The sequence below is a fragment of the Delphinapterus leucas genome, chromosome X, assembly GCF_059928025.1.
Source record: "Delphinapterus leucas isolate spDelLeu-1000000601 "Yukka" chromosome X, BTC_Dleu_Yukka2, whole genome shotgun sequence".
NCBI lineage: Eukaryota > Metazoa > Chordata > Mammalia > Artiodactyla > Monodontidae > Delphinapterus > Delphinapterus leucas.
The window spans coordinates 124,556,910-124,584,646 of record NC_143150.1 but is presented as its reverse complement, the minus strand read 5'-3'; the positions used below and the strand labels follow the sequence as shown (position 1 = coordinate 124,584,646).

At 45.0% G+C, this 27,737-nt stretch overlaps 1 protein-coding gene and 1 long non-coding RNA gene across 4 annotated transcripts in view; both read left to right on the top strand.

Annotated features, from left to right (window-relative positions):
- The window catches only part of TMSB4X (thymosin beta 4 X-linked), a 50,317-nt gene extending 42,152 nt beyond the window's left edge, over window positions 1-8,165 (top strand). Inside the window, 3 exon segments of the mRNA XM_089904798.1 lie at window positions 7,167-7,280; window positions 7,724-7,755; window positions 7,757-8,165. Coding sequence (XP_089760924.1) covers window positions 7,181-7,280; window positions 7,724-7,755; window positions 7,757-7,834 — 210 coding nt within the window. The 5' untranslated portion in view covers window positions 7,167-7,180 and the 3' untranslated portion in view covers window positions 7,835-8,165.
- Window positions 8,166-9,902: 1,737 nt separating this feature from the next.
- The window catches only part of LOC111167215 (uncharacterized), a 69,520-nt gene continuing 51,685 nt past the window's right edge, over window positions 9,903-27,737 (top strand). Inside the window, exons 1-5 of one of the 3 annotated variants that reach the window (XR_002642748.3) lie at window positions 9,912-12,034; window positions 13,139-13,285; window positions 14,037-14,125; window positions 15,504-15,633; window positions 20,397-20,471. This is a non-coding gene — a long non-coding RNA (uncharacterized LOC111167215). Of the gene's footprint in view, window positions 12,035-13,138; window positions 14,126-15,503; window positions 15,634-20,396; window positions 20,472-27,737 lie in introns of all 3 variants that reach the window. The other 2 variants (XR_016391418.1, XR_016391417.1) reach the window with 2 other exon arrangements.

The following is a 27,737-nucleotide window of genomic DNA, read 5'->3' as shown; positions in this document are numbered from 1 at the left end:
GTTAGACCACATTTCATTTATCCATTCATCCATTGAGGGACATTTGGATCATTCTCACTTTTTGGGTATTGGAATAGTGCTGCTATGAACAAGAGTACAAGTATTTGAGTACATGCTTTCGATGCTGTTGGGCATACACCTAGGAGTGGAATTGCTGGGTCGTATGGATATTCAGTGTTTAACTTTGTGAAGAATATGATCAGCTTTTACATCTTTAGTTAAATCTATTTGCTAAAGTGAGATTTGGTCATTTTAGTGTCTGTGAATCCCAGTTGTCCATATCATCTTGACCAACTCGGACAATTCATTCCTGGCTATAAATTGCACAGTATAAGCCTAGAACTCAACTCTCTTTTTCCTGGTGCTTTCATTTGCCCCATGTTGGGCCTTTGTGTGAAAAGATGACATCCTCCTCTTCTTCTTGCTTTGATGGAAATTATGTCTATGGGATTCTTTCCCTGGGAAGGCTCCAGGGAGGGTGGGTATCAGAGAGAATTGGGGAAATGGGTGGACGTGCTGGTAAAGGCTTGCTCCTTCATTGGCCTTGGTATGTGCCAGTCAGTTCTGATGCGCAAGTAAGCTGATTACTGCAGGCATCCGTCAGACAGGAAAAAATAACGTGGCAGAAAGGAAGGGAAGAGACCTGGTATGTGCACCCAGCACAGGTCCTAGGAAAAGGTGGTGACCTCCCCGGGTCACCAGCTCCAAGGACAACTAGGCTCAGATTGAAGCTTAGCACACGGTGGAGAGGCTGAACTGTCCCGTGCACACGCTCAAACTTTCCACTCTTGGGCAGCTGGGTGGGAATGACGAGAGAGGGCGTGCTAGGCAGAGGAAGAGACGGATGAGTCAATGGACCCATTCCTGGGTCCTAGGAAGAGCCAGGGGCACTGGGGGCACAGAGGGAATGAGAATGAAAGGGGCAGGACTGGCTTCATAACTTGGGGACACAGGGCAAAATGAAAACATGGGGCCATTTGTTCAGAATTATGAAGAATTTCAAGATGGCAGCAGCAGAGCATTAAGCCAAGCACAGGGCCTCTGTGAGGGTGGGGCCTTGTGCGACAACACGGGTCACAGGCCCAAGAAACCAGCCTCGGGGGGAGGGGAAATGGTCAGGGTCAGCCAAGAAGGCTGATTAGGGCCCACGTGAGGTGTCCCCCCAAATTTGGGCCACTTGCCCATTGCCCACCTGAGCTTCATTTTTCTCCCCACAAAGCCATTAACCACCTTCTGCTGATGACCTGGGAACTATATGCTACAGAAAAGCTTTGACGCCCAGCGAAGAAGCACATTACAACATATGAACACTTATTACTTGCTAATGATAGTTCTGCTTCACAACGGAATAAATAGTTTCATTTTTAACACAGGAGGCTGTCAATGCCCCCCCTTCCGATACGTTGTTTGACCTACTAGTTTTGTTTTAACCGTTGTAATATGAATGACTGCTGGGAAAAATATTAAAGTAGTGAAAAGCTGTGTGAAAATGCCACTGTTCAAGATAAAGAATCCCCTTTATTGCGAGCGTGCCAGGCTATGTAGGAGAAGGCAAAGGGCAGATTGGGTGTCTGTAATGAAATCATTTGAAAATTGGAGCAGGCAAATTTTTAACTGATACGACCTATTATGATATCTATGATATCTACGCTTAAAAGTTTTAATGATGGAAACCTTGGATGGTTTCTTGAGATGGAATATATAACTTTACCCTGATGTGGCCTACAGAACAAAAGTCTAAAGGCCTTAGGGTAGGATTCTAGAAAACTGTAGTGTTTAAATGAGGCAGCTTCTAGGCCGGCCAGTCCGGGTTCAGACACTGCCTCAGGCTTTCACTGTGTGGTTTGGGGTAAGTTATCTGATTCTCCAAGACTCCCTCACCTGCAAAATGGGGGACCTTAGGGTGCCTCTGTCAGAGATGCCTGCAAGGATTTGGGGAGATTACACATGGAAAGCTCCCCCCTTATGGTAAGCCCTCAAGAAATGTTTGCTATTATTATGGTCATGATTGCTGCTGCTGTTGCTTTTGTTGTGGTGGTTCTTGTTGTTATTATTGTTATTACACCATCTGGCCCCTGCCTGCCTCTCCACATTGTTTCCTCTGTCAGCTTCTCTCATTCGATGCAAGCCCCAGGCTAAAGGAAGCTACTCCTCGCCCCCTGCATGTACTCAAAGGTTCTCTGCCTTCTTTTTGTTGCCATTGCTGTGAGGGGGCTGAGGAACCACTTGAGGGGATGTTGTAGAGGTGAATTCAAGCCACAGAAGGGAACCAGGTTGAATGAGATCCCCTGTAAGTTCCCCTTGGCTCTAAGATTCCATCAGATCAACAAAGTGGACAGGAAAGTTAAGCAGCCCAGGGTCCGACATTCTCGAGATTGTTCTTTGACCCTCCCTGCTCTCCTGGTACTGCCCCCTCCTTTTTAGCCCCCTAGCTGAGGGAGCCTTCTGTTCCATTGCATGGAGTACAACGTGGAGCCCCCCGCCGAGCTGGGAATCCTAGTAGAGACGGGCCTCCGTGAGAGCACGTAGACTTGGTAGATAGATGTTGAGCAAGTTGCTTCAATTCTCTGAGCCTCAGTTTCTTCAGCAGTAAAATGGGGATATTTGCAGCCACTACACAGGGTGAGAACTGAATCAGATGTTGTACACAAAGGGCTTCAACAGAGGGTCTGACATACAGCTAGGCCACTAAATATCACCTCCCTGTCATCAAGGCTGGACTCGGGCTGGGTCTTTAAGGAGATTTAGATGAACAGATGGAGCTTGCAGGGTCACAGGGGAAAGTGGCTTGAGGCAGGTGGGGGCAGATGGAAGGAGGCCCTGAAAAGTGGACGAAGGGACCTGGGCCTGAGAACGCAAAGAGTCGGGAGCCTTGCTTAGTCCCCGTTGCCCCTCCTCTTCTCTGGTCAGTGCCTTGCGTAAAATGTAATAGGTTAAAAATAATAGGATGAATTTTCCTGAACTCAGATTTCAAGGGCTGTTTCCCCAGCTTCGGAAATAGCTACAAATCTGTCCCCGGCCTGCCCTGGAAAGCAACATAAAACACAGTGTGCCCTGACACCGCTTCCTGGTTCCACTGGGCACAGGCTTCGACGTGGCCACCTTCCAGCGCAGGCTCTCTTGGCACGGTTTTCACAGGGTCTGTGGCCTCCCGAGGAGAGGAAGACAGGGCCTGGCTCAGGTGGGCTGTCTAGTCAGCTTTCGCTGGAGAGTCCTGAGCCCCGGGCACACGCCGCCGTTCTTTTGTCCCTCCAAGCCTCTGTCTTTTCTTGGGTTTGAGAACTGGTGACCCAGCACGTGCTAACCCATTTTAGACGGTAGCTTCCAGGAGGCAGGAATTATCTCTGACGTCTGAAGCATCAATACTGGAAGGACTGAAGAGAAGAAAGCAAGGTGGCTAGAGTCACAGGTGCAGAGTGGGGCTGAGCCAGGTGCAAGGACCTTCCTCACTGAAGCCAGTCAGTTCCATGCCATCCTTCACTGCTAACTGAGCAACTCCTATGTACCAGGCATTGTGAGACACAAGGCAGCCTGCCTCCCGCTCTTCCTGGTGAGTCTCAGGTGCAGACCCAGGGCGGCCCCGGGGGCGAAGAATTTTCTCAGCGTCAATAGTACAGAGTGGCTACTGGCCGAGTTATCCCAATGCTGGATCTCTAAGCCTCAGTTTCCGTATCTGTAAACCTCTCCTCATGGAAAGGCCCTGGGCATGAAAGGCGAAAACAAACATAAAGCCGCTATTACAATGCCTGACTGAAATTTTATTGGCTGAAAAATTAGCAAAAGATCTCATGAAAATCTCAGTAAACTGGTACTTTAAAAGAGAAAGAACTAATACAAAAACATCTAAAATGTGCAATTAATTCCAAACACTGAGGATTTTTTCCTCAACCCTGCATCCTAAATAATAATACAAAGCAAAACAGTAACAACGCTGTCACACACTGTCTGAAGCATTTCAGCCTCCCAGCAACTGTGGAAGGTTAAGTACTGAATGATCCCATTTCACAGATGAGAAAATACACAGAAAAATTAATTCACAGGCCAGGGTCACACAAGTCTCGGGAATATTCCTTGAGTTCGCATTTGCTGCCATCTGCCTCCCGCTGTCCGTTCCATTCTTCCTAGAACCCCCGGAAAGTCCACAAGTCAAGCCTAACATGGCAGCCACTCTTCCTTTCAGGGAGTTGCTTCCTTCTCTTTCCCTTCCTCTCTATCCATTTCTAAAGAGACAGGCAGAAGGAAGGCTGCTTGTTGCCTAACTAGAAAAATGGTCCAGGGTTTACAAATTTCTACTCCGCCACTGCCTTCAGAGACATTGCGCTGCAAGGCCTGAGGAGAAGGCCTTGGGGAGAAGCAGGGAGCCTTAGTGTCGTACCTGTGTCATCCGGACACTCGGGGAGGAGAGAAGTGATTCTTGACAGCAGCTGGGTGAGGGGAAATGGACTCCCAGAACCCGACAGAAATGGTGTCAGCACGAAGCACCTGACGGCTGCAAAGGGCCAAAAATCCACCCTGCACGCTCCTTCCTGAGTTTCCACGATGAAGTGGACTCTTGGGCCAGTCAACTGGGGGAGGGTCAGGGGGACGTGTAACCAGAGAGATGACATACTGTGCCTGCATGAAAAAGTCCAGTGCCCTCATTCGGGAGCAGAATGACAGCGACCCAGCAGAGTGTGAACTGGGGAACCAGACGGTCACCTGCCCCTGCCCACCCTGTCCCCCTCCCTCCCCAGGAAGAAGGAAGTCTAGTGGACGCAGAAATGGGGAAGTCGGAGGTGCTCCTGCAGTGGCTTTCATGGGTCTATATAACAATTGACTCCAACCCCCAGTGAGACAAAAGCCTCGGCCATAAACAAGATTAGCAAGGGGTTTCTGGAAACATTTTCTGAGGACGCAGGGAGGGGGAAGGAGTTTTGTGCATACTGCTTTATGTGAAAACTCTCACAACCTGGCTCTTTTCCCTTCACAGGCCTTGTGCACCTCCCCTCTCCTCCCCCCATGGTATTTGTAACTGATTTCAGCCCAAGGGGAGGGGTCCCTAGTATTCAGAGTCAGGTGCCATTTTGAAAACAACTCTCTACCTAGAGCTCCCATATTTCCGGATGTAACTCAGAAACGCACTTCAAAATGGAATCCTGCTCGAAAGACTCCTTTCAAAATACGGAGTTCGATTTTTAAATTGAATCTTCAGATTTTAGAGATAATGGGAGTGCAGTCTCTGGCCTTCCACCCGGGCCTCCTTGGCAATCACTTTTGTAATTTAGGAAAATCAGGAACAGGAAAGTAAAAGAACTTCTTCCTTGTCCGGCAGCAAGTCAATAGCAGAGCTTGAACTTGACTTATTTTCCTAAGAGGCAGGCGATGTACTCTATAAACTCCCGGTAAATTCACCGCCAACCCGCAGATATTCCGGTTATTTGATTTGGGTGCTAACCAAACTTACAGCATTTTAAAAAATATGCATGTTACAGTGAGAAAACTTTTTTTTTTTTTTTAATCACTTAAGGGTGCTTTACTTCCCACCCAAGTCTAGGAGAATGGCAGCGAGGAGACAAAGAAGGCCGGGGTGGGGCGTAGGGCTTCCACTGGCCTGAAAGCTGAAATCACGGGAATCGCACCGCTGCAGTGGGCGAGGCCCTGGGGCGAGGGACACCGCACCCTGGCTTGGGGATGTCTGTAACGGACAAAGGCAGCTTCGCAGTAAAGGAATGCCAGTCCCCCCTAGGTACCACCCAGGCCCTTAGTTATCACGCTCCGGTCCCCAAGAACAGGTTTGCGCAGCTGCTGCAAAAATCCATGATGACAGAACAGACATAAGGGGCTGGGGGAATGTACTATGAAGGAAGTGTTGCAGGGTGGGCTGTGCGCGTTTTATTTTTCCGCCCTCGCTGCGGTTACGTGCGTGGGTGGACACAGGGTGTGAGCCCCCAACGCCAGGCAGGCCGCGGACGCCGTTCCGGAGACGCGGCGCGAAGGAGTTAAGCGCGCCGGCGGTGACGTCACCTCATTTACATATGAGCGCGCATATAGTGGCGCCCGGCGGGCCCTGCCCGGTACTCGGCGGCGACCACTGCGCAGGTTGGACCTCGTTCGCTCGTAACTCGCTCCGGTGAGCCCGGGGGCCCCTGCCTCCTGCCCTTTGCTCCCCTTCCCGCCCCGCGCCCGCATCCGTGAAGCCGAGCAAGAGTGGTCCTCCCGGGAAAGGCGGCCCCTGGGGAGCTTGGGGGTGCTAGACCCTTCCAGATGCTGGGTAACGGGGTCGGGAACTCGGTGATTTTTTTTGTTTAAGTATTTAAAAATTTCGCGTTTTGCTATGGCAGCTTCGAAGGGAACATTTTTTTTTCTTTCCTCCCCCGCCCCCCAAAGAAAAGCATTCTGCATCGCTTCTTAGGCGATGATGAATCAGGAACAGAAAGATGCTTTGTTCCGGCTCACACCCACCAAAGCCCGGAGCTTCACGGTCACATTTTTTCTCTCGCCTCTGATGGCTTCGTGGGCTGTATCTGTTTAGGTTTAAGACGGCTGGGCTGTATTATGAAATGTTTAAAACGCCCTTCTTGCAGGGGGATGTGTGCAGAGCTGCGGAGTCGCTCCTAAATGCAGATCAGCGTTGATCTAGAGGGTGTGGGGGGCAGCTTTGTGTGCGGCTGGCTCCATTGTTGAGCGAAAGGAAGGAAGCGGGTAGGGCGGTGGTCGGTGGCGCCCGGCAGCAGCTGCCGCCTTTGTGAGCAGAGAAGAAAGCAGGACGGCTCGCATCTTTGGGGAAGAGGCCACGTATAGAAAACGGAAACATTTTGTGCAGGCTTGGCTTCATTTTAAGAACTCTAAGTCGATTTTCTTCCCCTTAAGCTTGAAATGGTTTCACTTTTCTCTAATGTTGAAACGCTGCAAGTAGCTAACCCACAGTGGTTAATTTCACTGTTCTGAAAGATTCGGCCTCCTTGTGTGGGCGATCTTCCCAATTTGACCCCCCGCGTTTTGAAATACTAAAGGCGGGGGCCCTCTCTTTCTCCTGTAAAAAGAGGATGATCTTTAGCCCTGAATGAAAGCGGAAGGTGGCAAAGTGGGTTTTACGGCAGGAGACAGGGCAGAGGCGCGTTTCTGAGTCGGGAGAGACGAGGGTAGGTGGCCCGCCCTCAATCTCGCTCTTGGCTTTGTACCTGCAGCTTCCTCTGCAGCCATGTCTGACAAACCCGATATGGCTGAGATTGAGAAATTCGATAAGTCGAAACTGAAGAAAACAGAAACGAAAGAGAAAAATCCACTGCCTTCACAAGAAAGTAAGCCTCCCTCCCACCCCCCTTCTTTAGAAAAGGCCGAGCGGGAGTGGCGGGGTGGGTAGGAGAGGATGGGAGGGGCTGGGAGAATTGGGGTGGGTGCAGGGAGTGCGGGGGAGGAGCTGACAGTTCTGTGATTCACGCGGCATGGAAAGGTTAATTGAAAATTGCCTTGCAGCCAACAAACACGGGGCTTTAATCATCTAATAATTGAGCGTTTAATATACCATATTAATATGCAAATGCCTTTATCCTTTTCTCTCTTCAAATGTTGTATATCACATAAATATTTCGTGGTGGAATGCCTATTTGTGCTTGTAGAAATTTGTCTGATGAGGAGAGATGTCTTTAAACGAAAGTACTGAAATCCTATGCTCGGCTATACTGAATTCGCATCTCCAGCCCCCTCCATCTTTTTTTTTTGTCTTTTTCTTTTCCGGTCGCAGCGATTGAACAGGAGAAGCAAGCAGGCGAGTCGTAATGAGGCGTGCGCCGCCAATATGCACTGTACATTCCACGAGCATTGCCTTCTTATTTTACTTCTTTTAGCTGTTTAACTTTGTAAGATGCAAAGAGGTTGGATCAAGTTTAAATGACTGTGCTGCCCTTTTTCACATCAAAGAAAGGAGAACTACTGACAACGAAGGCCGCGCCTGCTTCCCATCCGCCTGTCTGGCTGGCAGGGAAGGAAAAGAACTTGCATGTTGGTGAAGGAGGCTGGGTGGGACGACAGTGAAATCTAGAGTAAAGAGCAAGCTGGTCCAAGGTGTCCTGCGGGCTGTAAAATGCAGTTTAATCAGAGTGCCATTTTTTTTTGTTGTTGTTCAAATGATTTTAATTATTGGAATGCACAATTTTTTTAATATGCAAATAAAGTTTTAAAACCCGGTTGGTGTGACAGTATGGTCTCTGAAAGGAGCATCTTATTCAGATGAAACCTTTGCAAAAGGGTCAAAGGTGGGTGCCCTGGGGAGCGATAGATGACAAACACCTGGTCATTTGGGCAAAACGACACAGAAATGGGTTTCATCCAGGTATGTGAAATAGCTCGTCTACACTAGGTAATTAATTAGGAGATCATTTTCTTACGGTCATTGAATTCCTAGTATCTAGCGTTGAACGCAAACTTTGATAGAAATATTTGCAGTGCTTAACTGTTGAAGGGTCTGTTATTTGTTAAGCCGACACTGAATTTATTGCATCTGATCAAGAAAATTAAGGTGGTGGTAAGTCACAGCACACTTTCAGGTGTCAAACTTGAGTTACTTAGACAATTATCAGTCCTGTCAGATAAGGAGAAAATGACAATTTTAACAGCTGCTTTATAAAAGGATTGAAGATACGTGCTTCCTCTTTGTCTAACGGCTGGTTCAAATTCAATATTAAGATTGCTTTTATAAGTGCACTTAACGGTTAATGAATATGACTTAATTCTCAACTTGGATACTGAAAACTGTCTTTGGATTTAAAGGACACCAGCCGGACAAGAATGGAATTTGTGCTGTTTAAATCTAATACGATTTAATTGGCTCACCTACAGTCAGGCCTTACCTTCGTTGAGTCCTTGATAACTTCTCAATCATTTGAAATGCCTATTTTAACTGGTGGGTAAAAGCCAAGCCCTTGTTTTGGGGGGCGTTTAATGTGCAGAAAGAGAGAAATAAGAGTACCAAGTTTTTAAAGGAAAAGTGATGTCTTAACAAACGTCTTTAATGGATTCTTCCCTTATATAAGGAAGGGTGCAAATTTTTCAAGAATAAGTTAATTTTACTAAGTGGAAACAGCATTTAGTGACAGTTGATCTAATAGCTCAGCAAAGCTAGCTAAGATTTACAATGCAAATGTTCAAGACGTTAAACTCGTCTGCCGTCACGCCCCCCGCCCCCACAACTGACTTGCAAAAATATCCATTTTTAAGGAGAGGGTGGAGGGCAAATTGCTGATTATTAAGCCGGTTGATTTCATTTCCTTGGCTCGACACTTATTTTGAGAAATGCACAGGAAACCATTTATCTGTGGTTTAGACAGTCAACCAGATCATCACCTAGAAGACTCTGCATTGCAAGGAAAGGGGATGTGTGCAGGCAACTGCCAAACCTGAGAGGCCTCAGCCTGCTGGATTCATCGAGAAAAGAGCAGTGAGCACACAGAGGTCTGGGAGCCTTCTCAAGGTGGAGCCTGGCCCTCCAGCCCTGCATTTTCTCCTCCTGCCTGTAAGGAAGGGTGTGGGCAAAATGAAAATGTCCATGGCACAAAGATAAACCAAGCCCACGTAGCTGTTTGCTCTGTGCATTTTTCAAACAATGCAGAGATGAAATCAGATTGTAAGGAATGCACACAACTCAACTGTTCCTCAGCTTTTAAATAAAAGTGAGCGTTAAGGGGAAAGGGGTGAATCATGAAATCAAGTGATGGGAGAGAATACCTTTCTCCTGGGAGGACAAAGCTCAAACGTAGCTACCCCCCCCCCAAAAAAAAAGAAAGAAAATGAAAAATCTGGTAAGGATTGGCGCTTGGTGTGTGGTATGGGGAAATTGACAAGCTTCTGCATGTATCACGTTGTATACACTTCGCTGCTGCACCTGGACACGGATGCAGGGTGGGAGTGGGGAGGAGAGGCTGCTTTTTTTTTTTTTTTTTTTTTTTTTTGATGGGGGAAGAGAGTTCTTTTTTCTTCCCAAGAGAGGGTCTTCCCAGATGGCTGGAGTGTTTATGAATCAGTATGGGGATTTATACCCCTGTTACTGAGCTTCGAGTGGACAATGTTTTTCACAAGCACGAAGGGGACCTGAGGGTCACCGTTAGAATGAGGGATCCTTCCAATTGCAGGAGACCCTAGCCACCGCATATTCGACCCTCTCCCCCGCAAACCCCCAGGAGGAAACAGGCCAAGGGAGCTTATGTTCAAGCCGAAGGTCATACAGTCAGGTCTGGGCTGGGACTTAAGCAAACTTTGAATTGAGCAGGAAGAATAAAGCAAAAAGAGAGGAAGTAAAAGAGGCTTGTTTGGGACAGTCTTTTCATTTCTAAACCTCACAAATTCCTCAACCATCACAGCCACACTTTTCAGTCTTCCAATAGATGGAATTTTCAAGCTATTTTTCCAGGAGAGTAGCATAGTTTTGGGGCTGTATCTCTGAGGATTGTGTATATGGGGGAGCTGGGGGGAGTCATACGAAGTCTTAAAAAACCCTCCCCGGTGCAGGGTCTCTTCCACCCCTGATAATCATTGCATCCCCTCCCACAGTCCTGTGAGTTAGATAATATCTCCTTGAAATATACCGGGAAGATCTCTTTATTTCCCTAAAGAAGCATCTTAACACCTCAAGACACAAAATGAAATAATTTTCTATTCTTTCTAAACATATGGGGCCAATTTTGTGCTTACTAGAAAGAGCAGCACGTTTTAGAAACAACATTATGGCCAAAAAAAGAAAAAGAAAAATCTTGAGCCTTTTTTTAGTTCAATAATGCAAACTGAAAACATTGTTTCATAGCATTGAAAGCGCTTCACACTTTTTGAGAGTGGCTTACACACCAATCTAAGAGAATGAAACATCAATTTGAAGTTCAATTATATTTTATTTACACGTAAGGAGAAGGGCCTAAATTAGAAATTTAAGACACAGATGTGCCATGAAATAAGCTAAGAAGAAGATACGTTTCAAAGACCTATATTTACCATGGCTCACGGGCCTAGCCACTCCGTGGCATGTGGGATCTTCCCGGACCGGGGCACGAACCCGTGTCCCCTGCATCGGCAGGCAGACTCTCAACCACTGCGCCACCAGGGAAGCCCCACATTTGTGTATTTTTTCTTCTACATCCAATAGTATGCCTTGCATAGTAGTGGACAAATATTAGGGCTTCAACAGACTCTCTTCCCCTCTTAATTGATGGGGACCTCATTTAACATGTTTTTGAACATACTTTTGAGTATGTGAATATCATGCTCGATAGCACAATTTTTAAAATATATATAATATATATATATTTTTTTAATCAAGGAGACTATACAGGGACATTCTTCTCCATACTTATTGCTAATATCCACCTAAATATAATAAAAGGAAATTCACAGATAATGTGGAATCTCCATTTGTGAAATTTAAGAATTCTTTTACAAATATATTTAAAGAGCTTTGAATGCTAATTTGCCACCATCCTTGATGTGTTGATTTTGAATCAACGCTTACAGTCAACTACATATTAATAAGCCAGAGCACTGGGTCATTCGTTCACTCCACGGGTGTTTATTGCCTGCCCGGTACATGCCAGGTATTTTATTTGCCACAGAGAGAGTCGTAAATAAAATGTAGTCCCTGGGCTTCCCTGGTGGCGCTAGTGGTTGAGAGTCCGCCTGCCGATGCAGGGGACACGGGTTCGTGCCCCGGTCTGGAAAGATCCCACATGCCGCGGAGCGGCTGGGTCTGAGCCGTGGCCGCTGGGCCTGTGCGTCCGGAGCCTGTGCTCCGCAGCGGGAGAGGCCGCAGCGGTGAGAGGCCCGTGTACCGAAGAAAAAAAAAAAAAGTGTAGTCCCTGCCCTTGCATGTCTTCCCTTGGCTTAAGATGCCCTTTTCATCTAAACTTGAGTGGAAAATGCTAAGAAGTTATTCTTTTCCATTTTTAGGGTGAATGTCAAACCTAAGGGCTTTGTATTTTCAAATGAGTGCGAAGATCTCTGCTCTGCTTTGGTGTGGACTTTTTTCCAAATGTCTCTATAATGATTCCATTCAAATCTCTTCGAAAACTCAACGGTGAGTGACGTTTGATGGAAACCACCTGATTCTTTGCATCACAATCAAAAATTTTATCAGCATAGAAAGATTGGGCATAATAACTCCTGCCTCTTATCTTTTGACAATCATTTGTGAGGAATGCCCAAGACTTAGGAATGGACTGCCTGGGTATTATTTTAAAATCTATCTTTTTCTAGGATTTTATCATTGAGATGCTGGATTTCCAGAGAAACACTTCTCTTTTTTTTTTTGAACTTTATTTTATTGAAGTATAGTTGATTTACAATGTTGTGTTGGTTTCAGGTGTACAGCAAAGCGATTCAGTTATATATACATATATATCTATTCTTTTTCAGATTCTTTTCCCTTATAGGTTATTACAGAATATTGAGTAGAGTTCCCTGTGCTGTGCAGTAGGTCCTTGTTGTTTATCTATTTTATATAGTAGTGTGTATATGTTCATCCCAGACTCCTAATTTATCCCCTCCCTTCCCCCCAGCTTTCTCCTTTGGTAACCATAGTTTGTTTCTTATGTCTGTCCAGAGAAACATTTCTTATTGCTAAATCCTTACCCTTCCTCTGTCAACCTTCCTTCTCCAATTTGAGTAAGATTGTCAGAGGCAAAAACAGTCATTCAAATTTTGAAATCCGCAGAGAATGTAGCAAAATGGCGACCACGTGAGGATATCTGTAAGCCTAGCACCTGGCTGACGGACGGCTGGGTCACTTCTGTTTAGTAGGACTCCAGAGCTTTGAGCCTCAACAGAGAGGGACAGGTTACGTTCATGATCTATTCAAAGCAGTTGGAGCTATTCCTGTCCCATTATTGTCAAGCCACAGGAAATTATGCCTTTCCTCATTACCATACTGAGCTCTGTAAGTGGCTGATACCCTTTGGATACCCTTTGGCTACACAGAGACCTTGTGATAGTGTTTTCCCAATCTAGAAACAAAAATATTTCGTAAGATTAAATATATATACTATTTATATATACATAATATTATATATATCGACTGTCATCCATTTATTTCAACCAAATGTCATGGCTTGCATGGAGGGTGGAAAAAAATCATTCTTTATTTATTCAGCAAACATGTATTGAGCATCTCCTGCGTACCCAGCTCTTTCCTAGCCGCTGGGGATAGGAATCGGAATCAGAGCCGGGCCTGATGGGAGAGGCAGACCCGTGTGAGCGAACAGCCACATACAGCATGAGCCATAGATCGGTTCGTTTACCCAAAAAATTCACCGAGCTCCATGTTTGCCAGGTAATACTTTGGGCTGGGACATCCACAGCAAGCAGATTGTAAAGGGCCCTCCTGCTTGGCTAAGGAGTTTATTAACTGCTCTTTGGCAACTAGGAGCTATCAGAAGTAAAATCCCTTAGCGCACTTACGACAGTTTGTAGATTCTTCCTGTTCGGAATGAAGCTACCTGGAGGGTAGGGCAAAGAAGTGGCTACCCATACTTGTCATCGACAAAGCAGATTATCCATGTGACATTAACTGAGTATGAGAAGGTAATAAATCAGACTTTCATTGGTATTTCCTGGTCTACATTTCAACAAGACAGGCTGTCACACCTCCATATTGGAAACACTTTTCATGTTGACTTGCTTCCAATTTTTATACTGGTGTGGACAGAGGGTTAATATATTTGAAATGGTTAAAATGACTTTTTTTTTTTTGGTGGGATCTCTGAGGTTTGCAGTGCCTTATCCTAGAGTCTGTACTTTAAAAGCTAGTCTTCAGGGCTTCCCTGGTGGCGCAGTGGTCGAGAGTCCGCCTGCTGATGCAGGGGACGTGGGTTCGTGCCCCGGTCTGGGAAGATCTCACATGCCGCGGAGCGGCTGGGCCCGTGAGCCATGGCCGCTGAGCCTACGCGTCCCGAGCCTGTGCTCCGCAACGGGAGAGGCCACAACAGTGAGAGGCCCGCGTACCGCAAAAAAAAAAAAAAAAAGCTAGTCTTCAATCATGTATGAGTTTCTCCGTGTCTTCTCCTCTTCTTTTCTCTTCTAAGGACACTTGCCATTGGATTTAGGGCCCACCCAGGCAATCCAGGATGGTTTCATCACAGGATCCTTAAATATGCAAAAACTCCTTTTCCAAGTAAGTCAATATTCACAGGTTCCAGGGATTTGACGGGGATAGAGCTCTTGGGGGGCCACCATCTAACCCACTAGGAATCATGACCCATAGATCTAGTTACACCACAATGGTTGAAGTGGTAAACTGGTGATCAGCTCTGTGGGCAGAGACATTTTACTGAAGACGTGGGTTTGTGGGAGGAGAGAGGATAACTGCAGTTTTTTCATATTTATCAGAAACTTACTCCATGGTATAAGGAGTCCTAAGAAGAAACTTCTAGGAGCTGTGAGTGAGTGGGGACCAAGGGGAATGGAATGGAAGGAACATCAAAGGTTTGGGATTGGTTGTATGTTTACTATGATGACAGAGGTGAGGAACACAGGTGGTCATAGGATAAAACAATTGTTCTGGTACAGTAATTGGAAATGTCCACCAGGCAAATACCATCTGGGAAAATAAGTAAATATAGTAGTAGAAGTAATTGGAGAGGCCAGTCATGAAAATTAAAAAGAAAACAACAAAGTAAAAAGAATATAAACTGGGTTATTTGAAGAAAGGATTGTAATATGTAACCCTGACGTTATCATTTCAAAAATTATTGTTTAACTTCAGCTAGGAAGACAAAAGCACCGTGAGTTCTTATATCCAAACATAAATTCTTGAAGCCAAACAGATATGCCTAAAGTATTCCTCAAAGATTCCACTGACTTTCTCTTTAAAAGCCCCATGTTATCACAGAGATGCATGAATGCATACATGTGCCAAGAACAAACATATTGGCAACTAATGTTTTGAACCTTCATCTACTCAGGCCTGCTTTTCTGAAATAGGTTATGAAGTTTCCCGTCAGGAGAGATGGATACGAAAAAGTCCATCTGTTTAGGTCCTCAACCCAAGTAGCAAAGAATTAATTATTCAGATCGGAAAGAGGTGAGGTCAATTGACGCTAACCCAGACATTAAGGACTGCCTGCCCCAAGGAAGGCAACGCTTTTGACCGTATCCCCTTGAAACAGCTATGATGTATTTTCTTTCCTCTTCTCCTGGAAGCTGACGCCTATGTATGTTGATGTCTATGTATGTTTAGAATTTCTCAGGTATTTGGCTTGACCAAGGCCAGTTGTGACTTGGGGCCCTGCTGCCATGCTTGGTACTACAGGTGTTTCCAATTAGGGCTTCATTAGGGTGCAGGCGTGGTTAAGGCTTTGGATCACAGGACCAGGCAAACAGAGCTGTGAGGGGCTTAGGCTTAGCTGAGGAAAGAAAGCAGAAAGGGTGGTCTCCACACTAGAGAGCTGACTGCCATTCTAACCTTGACTCCCCCAATCCAGCGCCCCCTCAAGCTTGGGCCACACCCTAGAGCCTGGTTTTCAAACCACAGCCACCCTGTCCCCTTCCAGTTTCAGGAAATCAGTTTAGTTGATTCTTGCCAGCATGAAAAACAAAGCAAAGCAAAAAAAATGAACAAGCCAAAACAAATCACTAAAGAGCAACAGAACGGGAAGGACCAGGCTCTCCTGCATGGTAAAGGTAGGTTACTGTTTAATCAAACTTTGTTTCAGTTATTTATGTGAGAGTGTGTATGTGTGTTTAACCAGCCTGTGATGTAAGATGTTTTCTCAGTGTGAGTCAGAGGCACATTTATCAAGACATCCATCCCCCAGCCTCCTGCCTCCTCATGGCCTCGTTTCCTGACTTTTCTCAGTCTAGCCCCCACTACTCGTCAATCACTTGGCATTGATTTAAAACTCTCACCTCCCCAGGCCCTTCCCAAGTCGCCCTGTACACCCCAGTTCTGACACTCCTCCAAGAGCCTCTGTTTTCCATTCCTTTGTCCAGCCTCCCAGGTGCTAATAGACACAAGATACAGTCTTCCATGCCATCACCACTGGACTTGTCTCTTCTTCCTGGTCAGCTCCCTATTAGCTGTGCAGCCTTGCATATGCTTCATAACTGCTCTGAGCTTCTCTTTTCTCCTCTGCAAAGTGGGGAAGGGGAATGGTCCCAACGTGTGGGCTTCTCCTGAGGGCTGAAAGAAATACGTGCACCTCGTACATTAAAGGTGTTCAATACATGGTGGCTTTTATAATAAGGACGTTCTCCTACAGAACCACAGTACCAAGATTGAATTCAGGAAATGGACCATCCAGTGTACTGCTATTATCATCGAAGCTGAAGCCCAGATTTGAATTTTGCCAGTTGCTCTGTTAATGTCTTTGCCAGCCTTTTTTTTCCTCCTCACCGGGATCCAGTGCAGGCTCACGAGAGGCATTTAGTTCTTGTGCCTCTTTAATCTGAAACCATCCTTCAGCTGTTCTTTGTCTCTCACATTTCGGAAGAATACAGACCAGCTGGTTTGTCAACTTTCTCTCAGTTGGGTTTGCCTCCTGTTTTTTCACGGGTAGAATCCGATCATTTTGGTAGGAGCGCCCGGTGAGGGATGTCGTGTCCTCGGTTTTTCACAGGAGAGGCACGTGACGTCCAGTTGTGCCATCGCTGATGGTGACGAGGGACCGCTTGTTTCCAGGGTTGCCACCAGCTTTCTCTGCTGGGAAACTAGCGTTTTCCCTTTGTCATTAATAACCTGTGGGGAGATACTTTGAGACTCAGGTCTCCTGTATCTCATCAAACTTTTACCACGTGGTTTCAGCATTTATGGGTGATGCTTGTCCGAACCCGTGCTATCTATGATGTCAGCAAAAAGGCGAATCTCTAACTCTGTCATTCCTTCTAACGTGAACATGATTTTTATGTGTTCCACCTTAGACGTCTAAACCAATGAATGCCATTTCGAAATTTATATGCCAACAATATGGAAAATAAAAGCAACTTATTTATGTAGGCCTGTGGGCTTGTTCTGCTTGATGAGACTCAACATTGTAGAGATGTCATGTTATAGGGAATCTTTTCAAAGGCCCTGTCAACATACGGCTGATGCATGTAAATCAACTATACTCCAATCTGATATTTTAGAAAATTCTTTGGGGGTTGCACCGCACGGCTTGTGGAATCTCAGTTCCCCGACCAGGGATTGAACCCGGGCCTCTGCAGTGAAAGCACCGAATCCTAACCACTAGACCATCAGGGAACTCCTTAAAATAAAAATTAAAAAAAAAAAAAGAAAAAAGATATGGCTGGACTTCCCTGGCGGTCCAGTGGCTGGGACTCCGCGATTCCAATGCAGAGGATGTGGATTTGATCCCTGGTCGGGGAACTAAGATCCCACATGCCGCAGGAGCGGCCAAAAATAAATAAATTTTAAAAAGTAAAATAATCTTAAAAAAAAAAAGATACGGCTGATGCAGGCCTGTGCTGTCATTTCATCTTAAGAGTCATCTTAGGGCTTGTTTGCAATCAACACTCTCACGTGTCACGGCTGTGCTTTTTCAAAAGAATACAGAGGCATATGTGTAAATCGCATTCCCATTCAATTCAAACTAGATCTTTAACATTAATTTTGATCAACCGCACATCTCATGGAGTTCCCATGATTGGCAGAGAAATTGCTCGTCATTAGTGGCTCCAGCAAGGGCTTGTAGAAGGACGGGAGAGGCAGATGCTTTTCGGGTTCCTGATGGACAACAGACGTTGGCGTGATAAAGGAAAACTGTGCACCGCTGGAGTCATTGGGCGCGGCCTTCAGCACTTCTGCTTCTGCGCCGCGGGAAGAAGGTTTCTGCTCTTTGAGAACCAGGAAGTGGCTTCAGAATTTTGGCTTTGAATTCGGTCAGGTGCCTGCCTTTCAGCAGTCCTTGAACAAACATCACCTGTTGATTAGTCAAACACACATTTCCAACACTAGTATGAGAGGAATAATGGATGGATAGAGCTTCAAGAATGTCTGGCCCTCTTCCACTTTCTACCTGGAAAAAATGTCTTCACCTGAATACTGTTGTTTGCTTATAGCCGTGGCACCCTACCTATCTGAGTCGTGAGGCCGGTGTTGATGCAGCTGCCTATCTGGACAGTGAGTCACTCCCAGGATCATTTTCAAGATGCCCTGGCCACATATTTGTCATGGAAACCAGGAAAAAGTCTCTGCTTTCAGTGGGAGCATGTCCTCAGGAGAGGCAGAGTCTCCAGTATGTAATCATAAACAGTACAAATTTTCTCCCATTTTGGGGACATGGGGGATAGAAGTTGACTTTTTTTTTTTTTGCGGTACGCGGGCCTCTCACTGTTGTGGCCTCTCCCGTTGCGGAGCACAGGCTCGGGACGCGCAGGCTCAGCGGCCATGGCTCACGGGCCCAGCTGCTCCGCGGCATGTGGGATCTTCCCTGACCGGGGCACGAACCCCCGTCCCCTGCATCGGCAGGCGGACTCTTAACCACTGTGCCACCAGGGAAGCCCGAGGTTGACCTTTTAAAAGTATTTTTATTTGTAGTTTTTATTTTTTAAATTTATTATATTGAAGTATAGTTGATTTACAATGTTGTGTTAATTTCTACTGTACAGCAAAGTAAGTCAGTTATGCATATGTATACATTCTGTTTCTTATTCTTTGCCACTATGGTTTATCACAGGATATTGAATATAGTTCTCTGTGCTCTACAGTTCGTCCTTGTTTATCCGTTCTCTATGTAGTAGTTTGCATCTGCTAATCCCAAACTCCCAATCCATCCCTCCCCCACTGCTAAAATTATTTTTAATTATTAAAATTGTTTGAACAGAGACCACATTTATCTGGTTCAAATATTAAAACAATATGAGAAGTATATTCCCCTTCAACAGATTTCCCTTGCTCTCTTTACTAGTTTCTTGTTTAGCCTCCAACGTATACGTGAAAGCAAATATATATTTTTAACTCTCCTCTCGTTACACAACTGGTATTTAATATGGTATTCTTAAACTTTAAAAATTATTATACAGTAATACACATCTGTTTATTTAAAATAAATCACACAGTATAGAATAGAGTGAATGAAAAAGTTCTCCGAACCTCCAGCCCATGTTCCCGAGGTAGCTAGTTACCAGTTTTTTGTGAGCCATTCCAGATGTTAAAATTTTTTTAGAAACTTGAGAGCTGCTTGCTAAACACAGCCACTATTAAAAATTAAATGATATAAACGTACAACAAAATAAATTATTAAAAGTAAAGGTCATAGATACTCATAGCTCATCACTGCCTAATTATTTTAACTACATTTTACTACAATCTATGCTCTCGAGGTTGATTATGTTACAGGTACCATCTTTATGGTGGAAATATAAAATGATGGCATATACAACATTGTAAATCAACTATACTTCAATTAAAAAAGAAAATGATGGCTACTGGTTATCTCTTCTCAACTCTTCTTGAGGGCTTTACACCTCTATTGACATAGAATGTAGAAGATGCTTCATTGAAATTAATCAAAAATATCAACTTAGGAAATGTAAAGATGCAACAAACGTGTCAACACAGTTATTTTTAAATTTAAAGAAAATCGGCATGAGAATAAATGACATTGCTTAGTTAGGAAAAATAAATGGCTACTTCTCATGGATGTCCAAATAGCCTTTCCCTTTTTTTTAATCTAAATGGCCAAGTAGACAAGGTCTGTCCTCCCTCATCCTGGAAAATTTCATCTCTCATCCACCTGTCACTATTTGGATGGTCATTCCAGTGTCTCCCCTGGTCCTAAATTCTCCTGCTTCTCTTCACTCATTTTTTTCTCTGGCTGTACTTCTTCTACTATCCCTTAAATATTGGTTTGTGCAATGAGCCAACCTTGAGCTTACACTCTTCCTCGTCTGCATTCTTCCTTGTCTATGCTCTTCCTTTCCCCATGGCTTTACCTAGTAAGTTTCTTTAACCTGATGACTCTAGGATTCCTTTGGATTCCATCTGACTCTCTCTCGGGCTCCATCTGGCTAGACATCTCCACGTGATCATCGCTTAAAGTCACCCTGTCTACAGAACTTGTCCTCCCCACTTAGTCAATGGCATCATTATCATTCAAGTAACTTGACAAGTCAGCTGTATCTTGTGACTCACCAGTCACATCCATCACTCACCAGCAGTGGGAATCTAATCCAAACATTGCTCTACAACCTCCAGCCGTGTCCTTGGGTTCAGACTTTCCCTTCCATCAGACTCTTTCTTCCCTCCACGCCCCAGCCTCATCCCAGTTACCTTCCAAGGCCCAAGTCCTTTCACATCCTCCAAGAAGTCTCCCTAGATCCTCGCTCAGATTGATTCTGTCTTCCTGCAATCCCCACTGCATTCTGCTGGTACTTTCTATGAAGACTTAGAGTCTACCCCTCTCTGGAGTAGGGTAATTACCTAAATCTCGATTTCCCTCCCCCAGATTGGAGGCTCCTGGGCTGGAGACGGACAGAAGAGATCCTAGCATGGAGCTCTGTGGAGTACGTGCTTGAGAAATGTGAGTTGAATCGTTTGCTATTGAATTTATGCACAACGTATAGGAATCTTGCCAGTGAAAGGTGTAGGAAAGAGCTAGTTTTCCCCACCCCAGGGGTCACAGATTCATGTGTTTACAGGTGCCCAGCACAGGTCACATAAATAACTGGAGAGGTCAGGCTCTGTCGAGAGAGGAAGCAGCCCCTTCTTAGCTCAAGCCACTTAACCATAAGGAAACACGGATCCAGTGTTGCCAAGTCTTCCAATTATTCAAGAGGAGGCAGAGATAGGGATTTTTAAATGTGCAATCTCTCAAGTTATAATTATTGGTAACTAGAGACATTTTAACCTTTTATTGTAAAATTGAAGAAAGGAAACTACAAAAACCCACAAACATAGAGTTTAATGCGTTATGAGGCAAACATCCAACTCTTCTAATGGAAACTCAGGTCAAGAAATAGAACTTGGCCACCTACCCCAGGAGCCTACCTGGGCTCCATTCCAGTCTCAGCACCCCCAAATGAACCCCTTCTGTACATTTATACTAATAATTTGCTTTCATTTTCTTATGATTTTAGCATTTGGGTGTGCACCCCTAGGTGCTATACTCTAACTGAACGCAAATTGAGTCTGAGTCATTTTTTAAAACTTGTGTCTTTTCATCTGCAGATCCCTCCTCTGGCACTTCCCTTTCCTTACAATTTCTTTTTGTTGGAGTACCTGGGGTATTTGACTTGTAAAGTTTCTCACAGTCTGGATTTGTTTACTGAATGGTGCAGCTCATCACGTGGTCTGCACTTCCTGTACTTTGGCATCTAGATCCACAACTTGTTCATTAATTAAAACATTGTTTTCAATTGCGAGCATCATCCACTGGCAGCAGCTTATCTCTGCATCCTCTACCTTGCTCTGTCTCCTTGTTTGTTTCTCTCGCTACTTACTTGGCCCTGACTGTGAATAGTCAATCAACTTCTTTGCCGCTTTCCACGTTGGGAGGATGGAGATGTATTCTGATCTAATAGAATCAAAGTCTTCATAATTGTCACATTGCTGACCATAAACGTTGGGTGTTGTGGCTCCTTGGATCCTATAACGTGGGCCACGTAGGGATGCTTTAAAGGGACAAAACCAGGCATCCTCCCAGAGACTGATTTGTTGCCTTTTCAGCCAGATGGTTCACCAGGTGGGATGCAGCCAAGTCACTAGTCTTTCCCTCACCAGACGACAGGATTTCCTCTGACCACGGCACCTGCTAGTTTAAAAGGGAAGTCTAGAACCACTTCTCACACGGGGGAGGGGGGTGGAGGCTGGGTGTGTGTATGTAACTCTGCAGGTGCCAAAAGTCAGCAGAGTTCTAAAGGCAAGTAACCCATGTCTTCCATGGGGGTACAAAGGGGTAAAAGAAAACAGGATTTGCAGAGAGATTCCCCAGGATAGTAAAGCTCTGGTGAAAAATCTATTAAGAAATCTGTAAAATCCCCTGGAAAAATACATAAGAAAGGGAGAACAGCAAAAAACAACAAAATGAGAAAGAGGAAATAAAAGGAATCTAGACAAGAGAACCAAGATGTTGACCTGTCATATATCAGAAAACATTTTCCCAGTCAATGAAAGGGCTTGGTGAACAAAGCTAAACTTGTGCATCCATGGTAATACGTGTAGTTGATTATAATTGTTTAAACCGCTTAATCATTTCAGGTAGAGTTTATCCATAGTGGTAGACTGGGTAGACTGACACCCAAGTAAAACCGTTTTTGTTACAAGTCAGAGATGCATACATTTGCGTCAAATGCATAAGGCATAATGGCTGTTGACTAGCGGACTAATAACCAGGCAAAAACCTGTCTCTAGGTAAGTTGACCTGAACAGCTAGTGACCTGGGAGGAATTCCCTCCCGCTGAGTGGGCATACGTGGCAGGGAATAACTCTTTACACCAGTGGGTGGGCACTTCGGCTGGCCTGACCCTTTTTCTTCTCCTTTCCACCCTCTTCACTCCTTTTTTCCCTGCTCTTTTGTTTCTTATTCTACCTCAAGTTCACTGTTAATTAGACAGTGAAATGTCTCATTTCTCCTAGATGGCGAGGTGAAATTTTCCTAAAAACAGAGCATTCAGTGTCTGGCAATAATTGATTTTCATCATAATGGCTCTCTAATGAACTGTTGAGTTTCAAAAGAAGTTTTCTCTGAATGAAAATTTGCCTGGTCACCATGCTTCGGGCATGAAGAGATAACATCGTAGGGGAGAAGAGACACATCTTCCTTACAGAATAATTCCAAGTGATGTATCTAGATACTCTCCATCCAAGAGGGCAAGATTGGGCTTCCCTGGTGGCGCAGTGGTTGAGAATCCACCTGCCGATGCAGGGGACGCGGGTTCGTGCCCCGGTCTGGGAGGATCCCACGTGCCGCGGAGCGGCTGGGCCCGTGAGCCATGGCCGCTGGGCCTGCGCGTCCGGAGCCTGTGCTCCGCAACGGGAGGGGCCACAACAGTGAGAGGCCCACGTACCGCAAAAAAAAAAAAAAAAAAAAAAACAACTGAATTGCAAGAGGGCAAGATTAATCCCTCCCCAGCTCCCACCCACACTGGGCTAGATTTAGTGACTCCTTCCAAAGAATAGAGTATGGACAGGGAAGGGAAAAACAGCAGTATTATAGTGGAGAAACCTGGCAGACAGCACCTTAACCAAGTGATGGAGGGTAACATCCTCAGTGATGTCATGTAGATATCAGGTACCTGCTGACATGTTATGAAGAGAAGGGAACTTTGGCACTTTCCCAAAATGCATAACATAACCTCAGTCTAATGAGAAAAACATCACGCAAACCCAAATGAAGGGACATTGTATAAAATTCCTGGCTGACACTACTGGAAATTGTCAAGTTCATGAAAAAATATGGAAAGATGCAGAAACTGTCAGCCCAGAGGAGACTAAGAAGACTTGATGATGAAACGCAATGTGGAATCCTGGATTGAATTCTCAAACAGAAAGAGGACATTGAATGGAAAAACAGGTGAAATTGGAATGAAGTCTTGCTTTAGTTAACAGTAACGTAGCCTTGTTAGTTTCTTAGTTGTGACAAACAATATAAAGTTTATTGAAAGAAAGTGAACAAAAACAACAAAAGATAACATCTTTTAATTGGCTACCAAGTATTCGACCTAGATTTTTTTTTAATTTATTTATTTTAATTTATTATTTTTGGCTGTGTTGGGTCTTCGTTGCTGCGCGCGGGCTTTCTCTAGTTGCGGCGAGTGGGGGCTACTCTTCATTGCGGTGCGCGGGCTTCTCTCATTGCGGTGGCTTCTCTTGCTGCCGAGCACGGGCTCTAGAGCGCGGGGCTTCGGTAGATGCGGCACGTGGGCTCAGTAGTTGTGGTTCGTGGGCTCTAAAGCACAGGCTCAGTAGTTGTGGCGCACGGGCTTAGTTTCTCTGTGGCATGTGGGATCGTCCTGCGCTCGAACCCTTGTCCCCTGCCTTGGCAGGCAGATTCTTAACCACTGCGCCACCAGGGAAGCCCTAGATTTGTTTTTAACATTTCAGTACTCCTCATATCTTGTTAGTACACGGACCATCTGTTAACATAATGAAGTGTTCTGTTTGTAACAGCTTATGACAGGCTGCTTGGTGTATAAAGCAGCTAAAATCAAGGCTCTTGATTTGACATGGCAGCTTAATTCTGTGTATTTCTGTAGATGTGGTCTCGGTCCTACCTTTGTCTAGAGAGATCTTGGGCAAATGTATGCTGTTTGAATCAGGATGGGTAAAATATTCAGTGTGGTTACCTCCACCCCCAGAAAATAACTGAAAACACGTGGTCTCTGGAAGGTGAGCTAGCAGTGCCATCTTTCCATATGAAGACCTGCTTGACTATAATTAAAACTTTCATTTGACTATTAAAATTAAAGAACAGCTATAAATTAAAGTAACAATATTAAAACCTCTGGGGGGTAAGTCTAAAACTCCTCTTTAATTAGAGAGCTACAAAACCTAAGGAACACTAATTCTTTTCGGCATCAAGGTCTCATCTTACAAAGAAGCTGGTATTTTGTAAATCACAGCTCTTCCAGGGCTGAGGACAAATTTTGGTTCTTGCTTGGGATTACTGCCTGAAAGATTTTGCCCTTTAAGAACTAGGCTATAAGTTAGAGAATACTAATTTCTTATCCTGATTGGACATATGAGAATCTGGGTGGTCTTGGTCATGTCATGACTTTTCTAGATTAGAGTTTCCATAGTTCTATAGTTAGATGTTGGGTTATTAATTTTATTTGACTGTTATAGTTCAAAAAGTTTGAAATTTTTGTTGCAATAATGAAAATAGTAGCCCTTCTCCTTAAAAACAGAAGGCATTAGTAATAGGTGGTGGATTCGGTTTTTAATTGTATATTCTTCTTTGTACTTTTCTGTATTTTTCACATGTGTGTATCTGTAGTCATATAAACAGAAAACTGTATTTGAAAGCACTGTAAGGACATATACTAGTAGATTTTTCATTAAGACTTACTGAGTTTAAGACATTGTGCTCAGGTGGGCCTTAATCCTTCACTTTAATGACAGTTTTGCCAGGACAATCTGAAAGTTGAACTTGGCTTTCAGTTCATCCCCTGACTGCCCTTTTCCATTTGCCAGTCTTAATATTTGTGCTTTTTGTTTATAGATCTTATTCCTCAGTTTTTATCTTTTTTTTTTTTCCATTGGATTAAAACAAACAATGAGCTTTAAAAAGAACACTCCTCGGGGGTCTCAGGCGGGCACAGGAGAGAATCCAGGTCCGGCTTGGAGTCAAGGTGAGAGCACTGACTGAGCGAGGACTGAGGGGAACCTGGATCCCAGAACAGAGTTGGCCCTTGGAGACCATAGGGCAGGATGAACACGTGCAGCACTTCCTGACATCCGGGTCTCAGAGACGCTGGGGAGGGGCGTGTGGGGCGGGGTCTCAGAGAGGCTTGGAAGGGGGTATAAGGGGCCGGGTGTCTGGTGTGCACAGGAGAGAATCCCAGGTCCTGCGTGGAGTCAAGGTGAGGGCCCTGAGGGAGGACTGAGGGAAGCCTGGACCCCAGAACAGAGTTGGCCCTGGGCGGCCATAGGGCGGGATGAGCACGTGCAGCACTTCCTGACATCCGGGTCTCAGAGACGCTGGGGAGGGGGAGTATGGGGCGGGGTCTCAGCGAGGCTGGAGAGGCGGTATAAGGGTCGGGGTGTCTGGTGGGCCCGAGAGAGAATGCTAGGTCCTGCGTGGAGTCAAGGTGAGTACCCTGAGCGAGGACTGAGGGGAACCTGGACCCCAAAACAGAGTTGGCCCTGGGATGCCATAGGGCGGAATGAGCACTTGCAGCACTTCCTGACATCCGGGTCTCAGAGACGCTGGGGAGGGGAGTGCGGGGCGGGGTCTCAGGCTTGGGAGGGGGTATAAGGGGCGGGGTGTCTGGTGGGCACGGGAGAGAATCCCAGGTCCTGCGTGGAGTCAAGGTGAGGGCCCTGAGGGAGGACTGAGGGGAGCCTGGACCCCAGAACAGAGTTGGCCCTGGGTGGCCATAGGGCGGGATGAGCACGTGCAGCACTTCCTGATATCTGGGTCACAGAGACGCTGGGGAGTGGGTATAAGGGGCGTGATCTCAGGCGGGCACAGGAGAGAATCCCAGGTCCTGCTTGGAGTCAGGGTGAGAGCACTGAGGGAGGACTGAGGGGAACCTGGATCCCAGAACAGAGTTGGCCCTTGGAGGCCATAGGGAAGAATTAAAAAAAAAAAAAAAGAACACTCCTCATGGTAGATATCTCCAGAGAGCTTATATTTACTCTAAACTGAGTTTTGCCAGACCGTCCAAGTGGATACTCCTGGTTTTTCATTACCCATCAACACATTACACTGTAGAGGATACAGTGGCATAAAATTGGTGTAATCCAGCAAAACTCTGATATGCAAACAGGACAACACAAAATCATGAGAATAGTTTTCTATCTAGTTCTAGAAAAATGATTCATATTTTTCCTCCCTTCTTTCTTTCGAGGTTTGTAAAAAGGCAAAATTATATATATATAGTAATTCGGTGCCTAAAAGTTTGAACTCTGGAAAATGGGATTGCCACTCTCCATGTTTCCCATTGGCTAAAGAGATGCTTTCTCTAAGAATATGCAAACTCTCTAGTCCAGTCTTTTACATCTTTAAAGTTATACCTGTTTGTTTTGTAGCATAATGCCAGCATGGCACTACAGTCAGCTGTATCTGAGAACAAAAGTGTATATCTCAATGTGATGAACGAGGACATAGGAAAACTTGGACAGTTGAATGTTGTCCATGGTTATCTGAAGGTGGCAGAGATCTGGATTTGGTTGAGTCACTTCCGGTTTGATTATCTCGGCTGATTGCCACCAATCACATTTAAGGCTTCTGCCATCACATGGTTTATTTTTCATACATGCTGATGTGTGTATGTCAAATAGTGCAAAGGACTCCATGGTAATTTTAACCTACTACCTGGGTCTTTAGTTGTGAGAACCACAAGGTACGTCCCGGTTGACTGAGTTTCTTGAATGAATGAAATGCACAACAAGTTCCCTTAGCAAAAGTAAAATCAGCCTCCCCTTTGAAGATGTGGCATGATTTGTAAACCTGACCACTATAAGGACATCTTTGCTAATTTAATACACATTTATATACTGCTGCTTTTTCATTCAGAAAATTTTCATTTCAAAAAGAGAAAAATCTTCTATAATGATTAATTCATTAACTCTGATAATATCTCTCTACATACCAGAGTCAGCAAACTCTGGCCTGAGGGCCAGATATGGCCAGCTACCAGTTTTTCTACAGCCTGAATGCTAAGGCTGGCATTTGTATTTGTAAAGGACTGGAAAACAAATCAAAAGAATACTATTTCTTGGTGTGTAAAAATTATATGAAATTCACATTTCAGTGTTCATAAATCAAGTTTGATTGGCGCCCTCATTCATTTGCAGCTTGCTTCTGGCTTTCATGTTCAATGGCAGAGTTGGGTAGCTCTGACAGAGACTATATGGCCTGCAGAACAGAAAATATTTACTATGTGGCCCATTTCAGAAAACGTTTGCTGCTTCCTCTTCCAGACAAAGCTATTTTTGGAAAGAGAACTGAGGCCCAGCATGAAGTGGGTAGACATAGCAAGATCACTGCAATGAACTGGCCTGGGATGTAAACCAAACTTCTCATGTGATATAATTTCTAGCGAAGCATCTTGCATAAGTGGGGGAAATTAAAATCTGGAGGTGAAAGTAGAAAACAAAAATCAAAAATCTAAATTTTGCATAG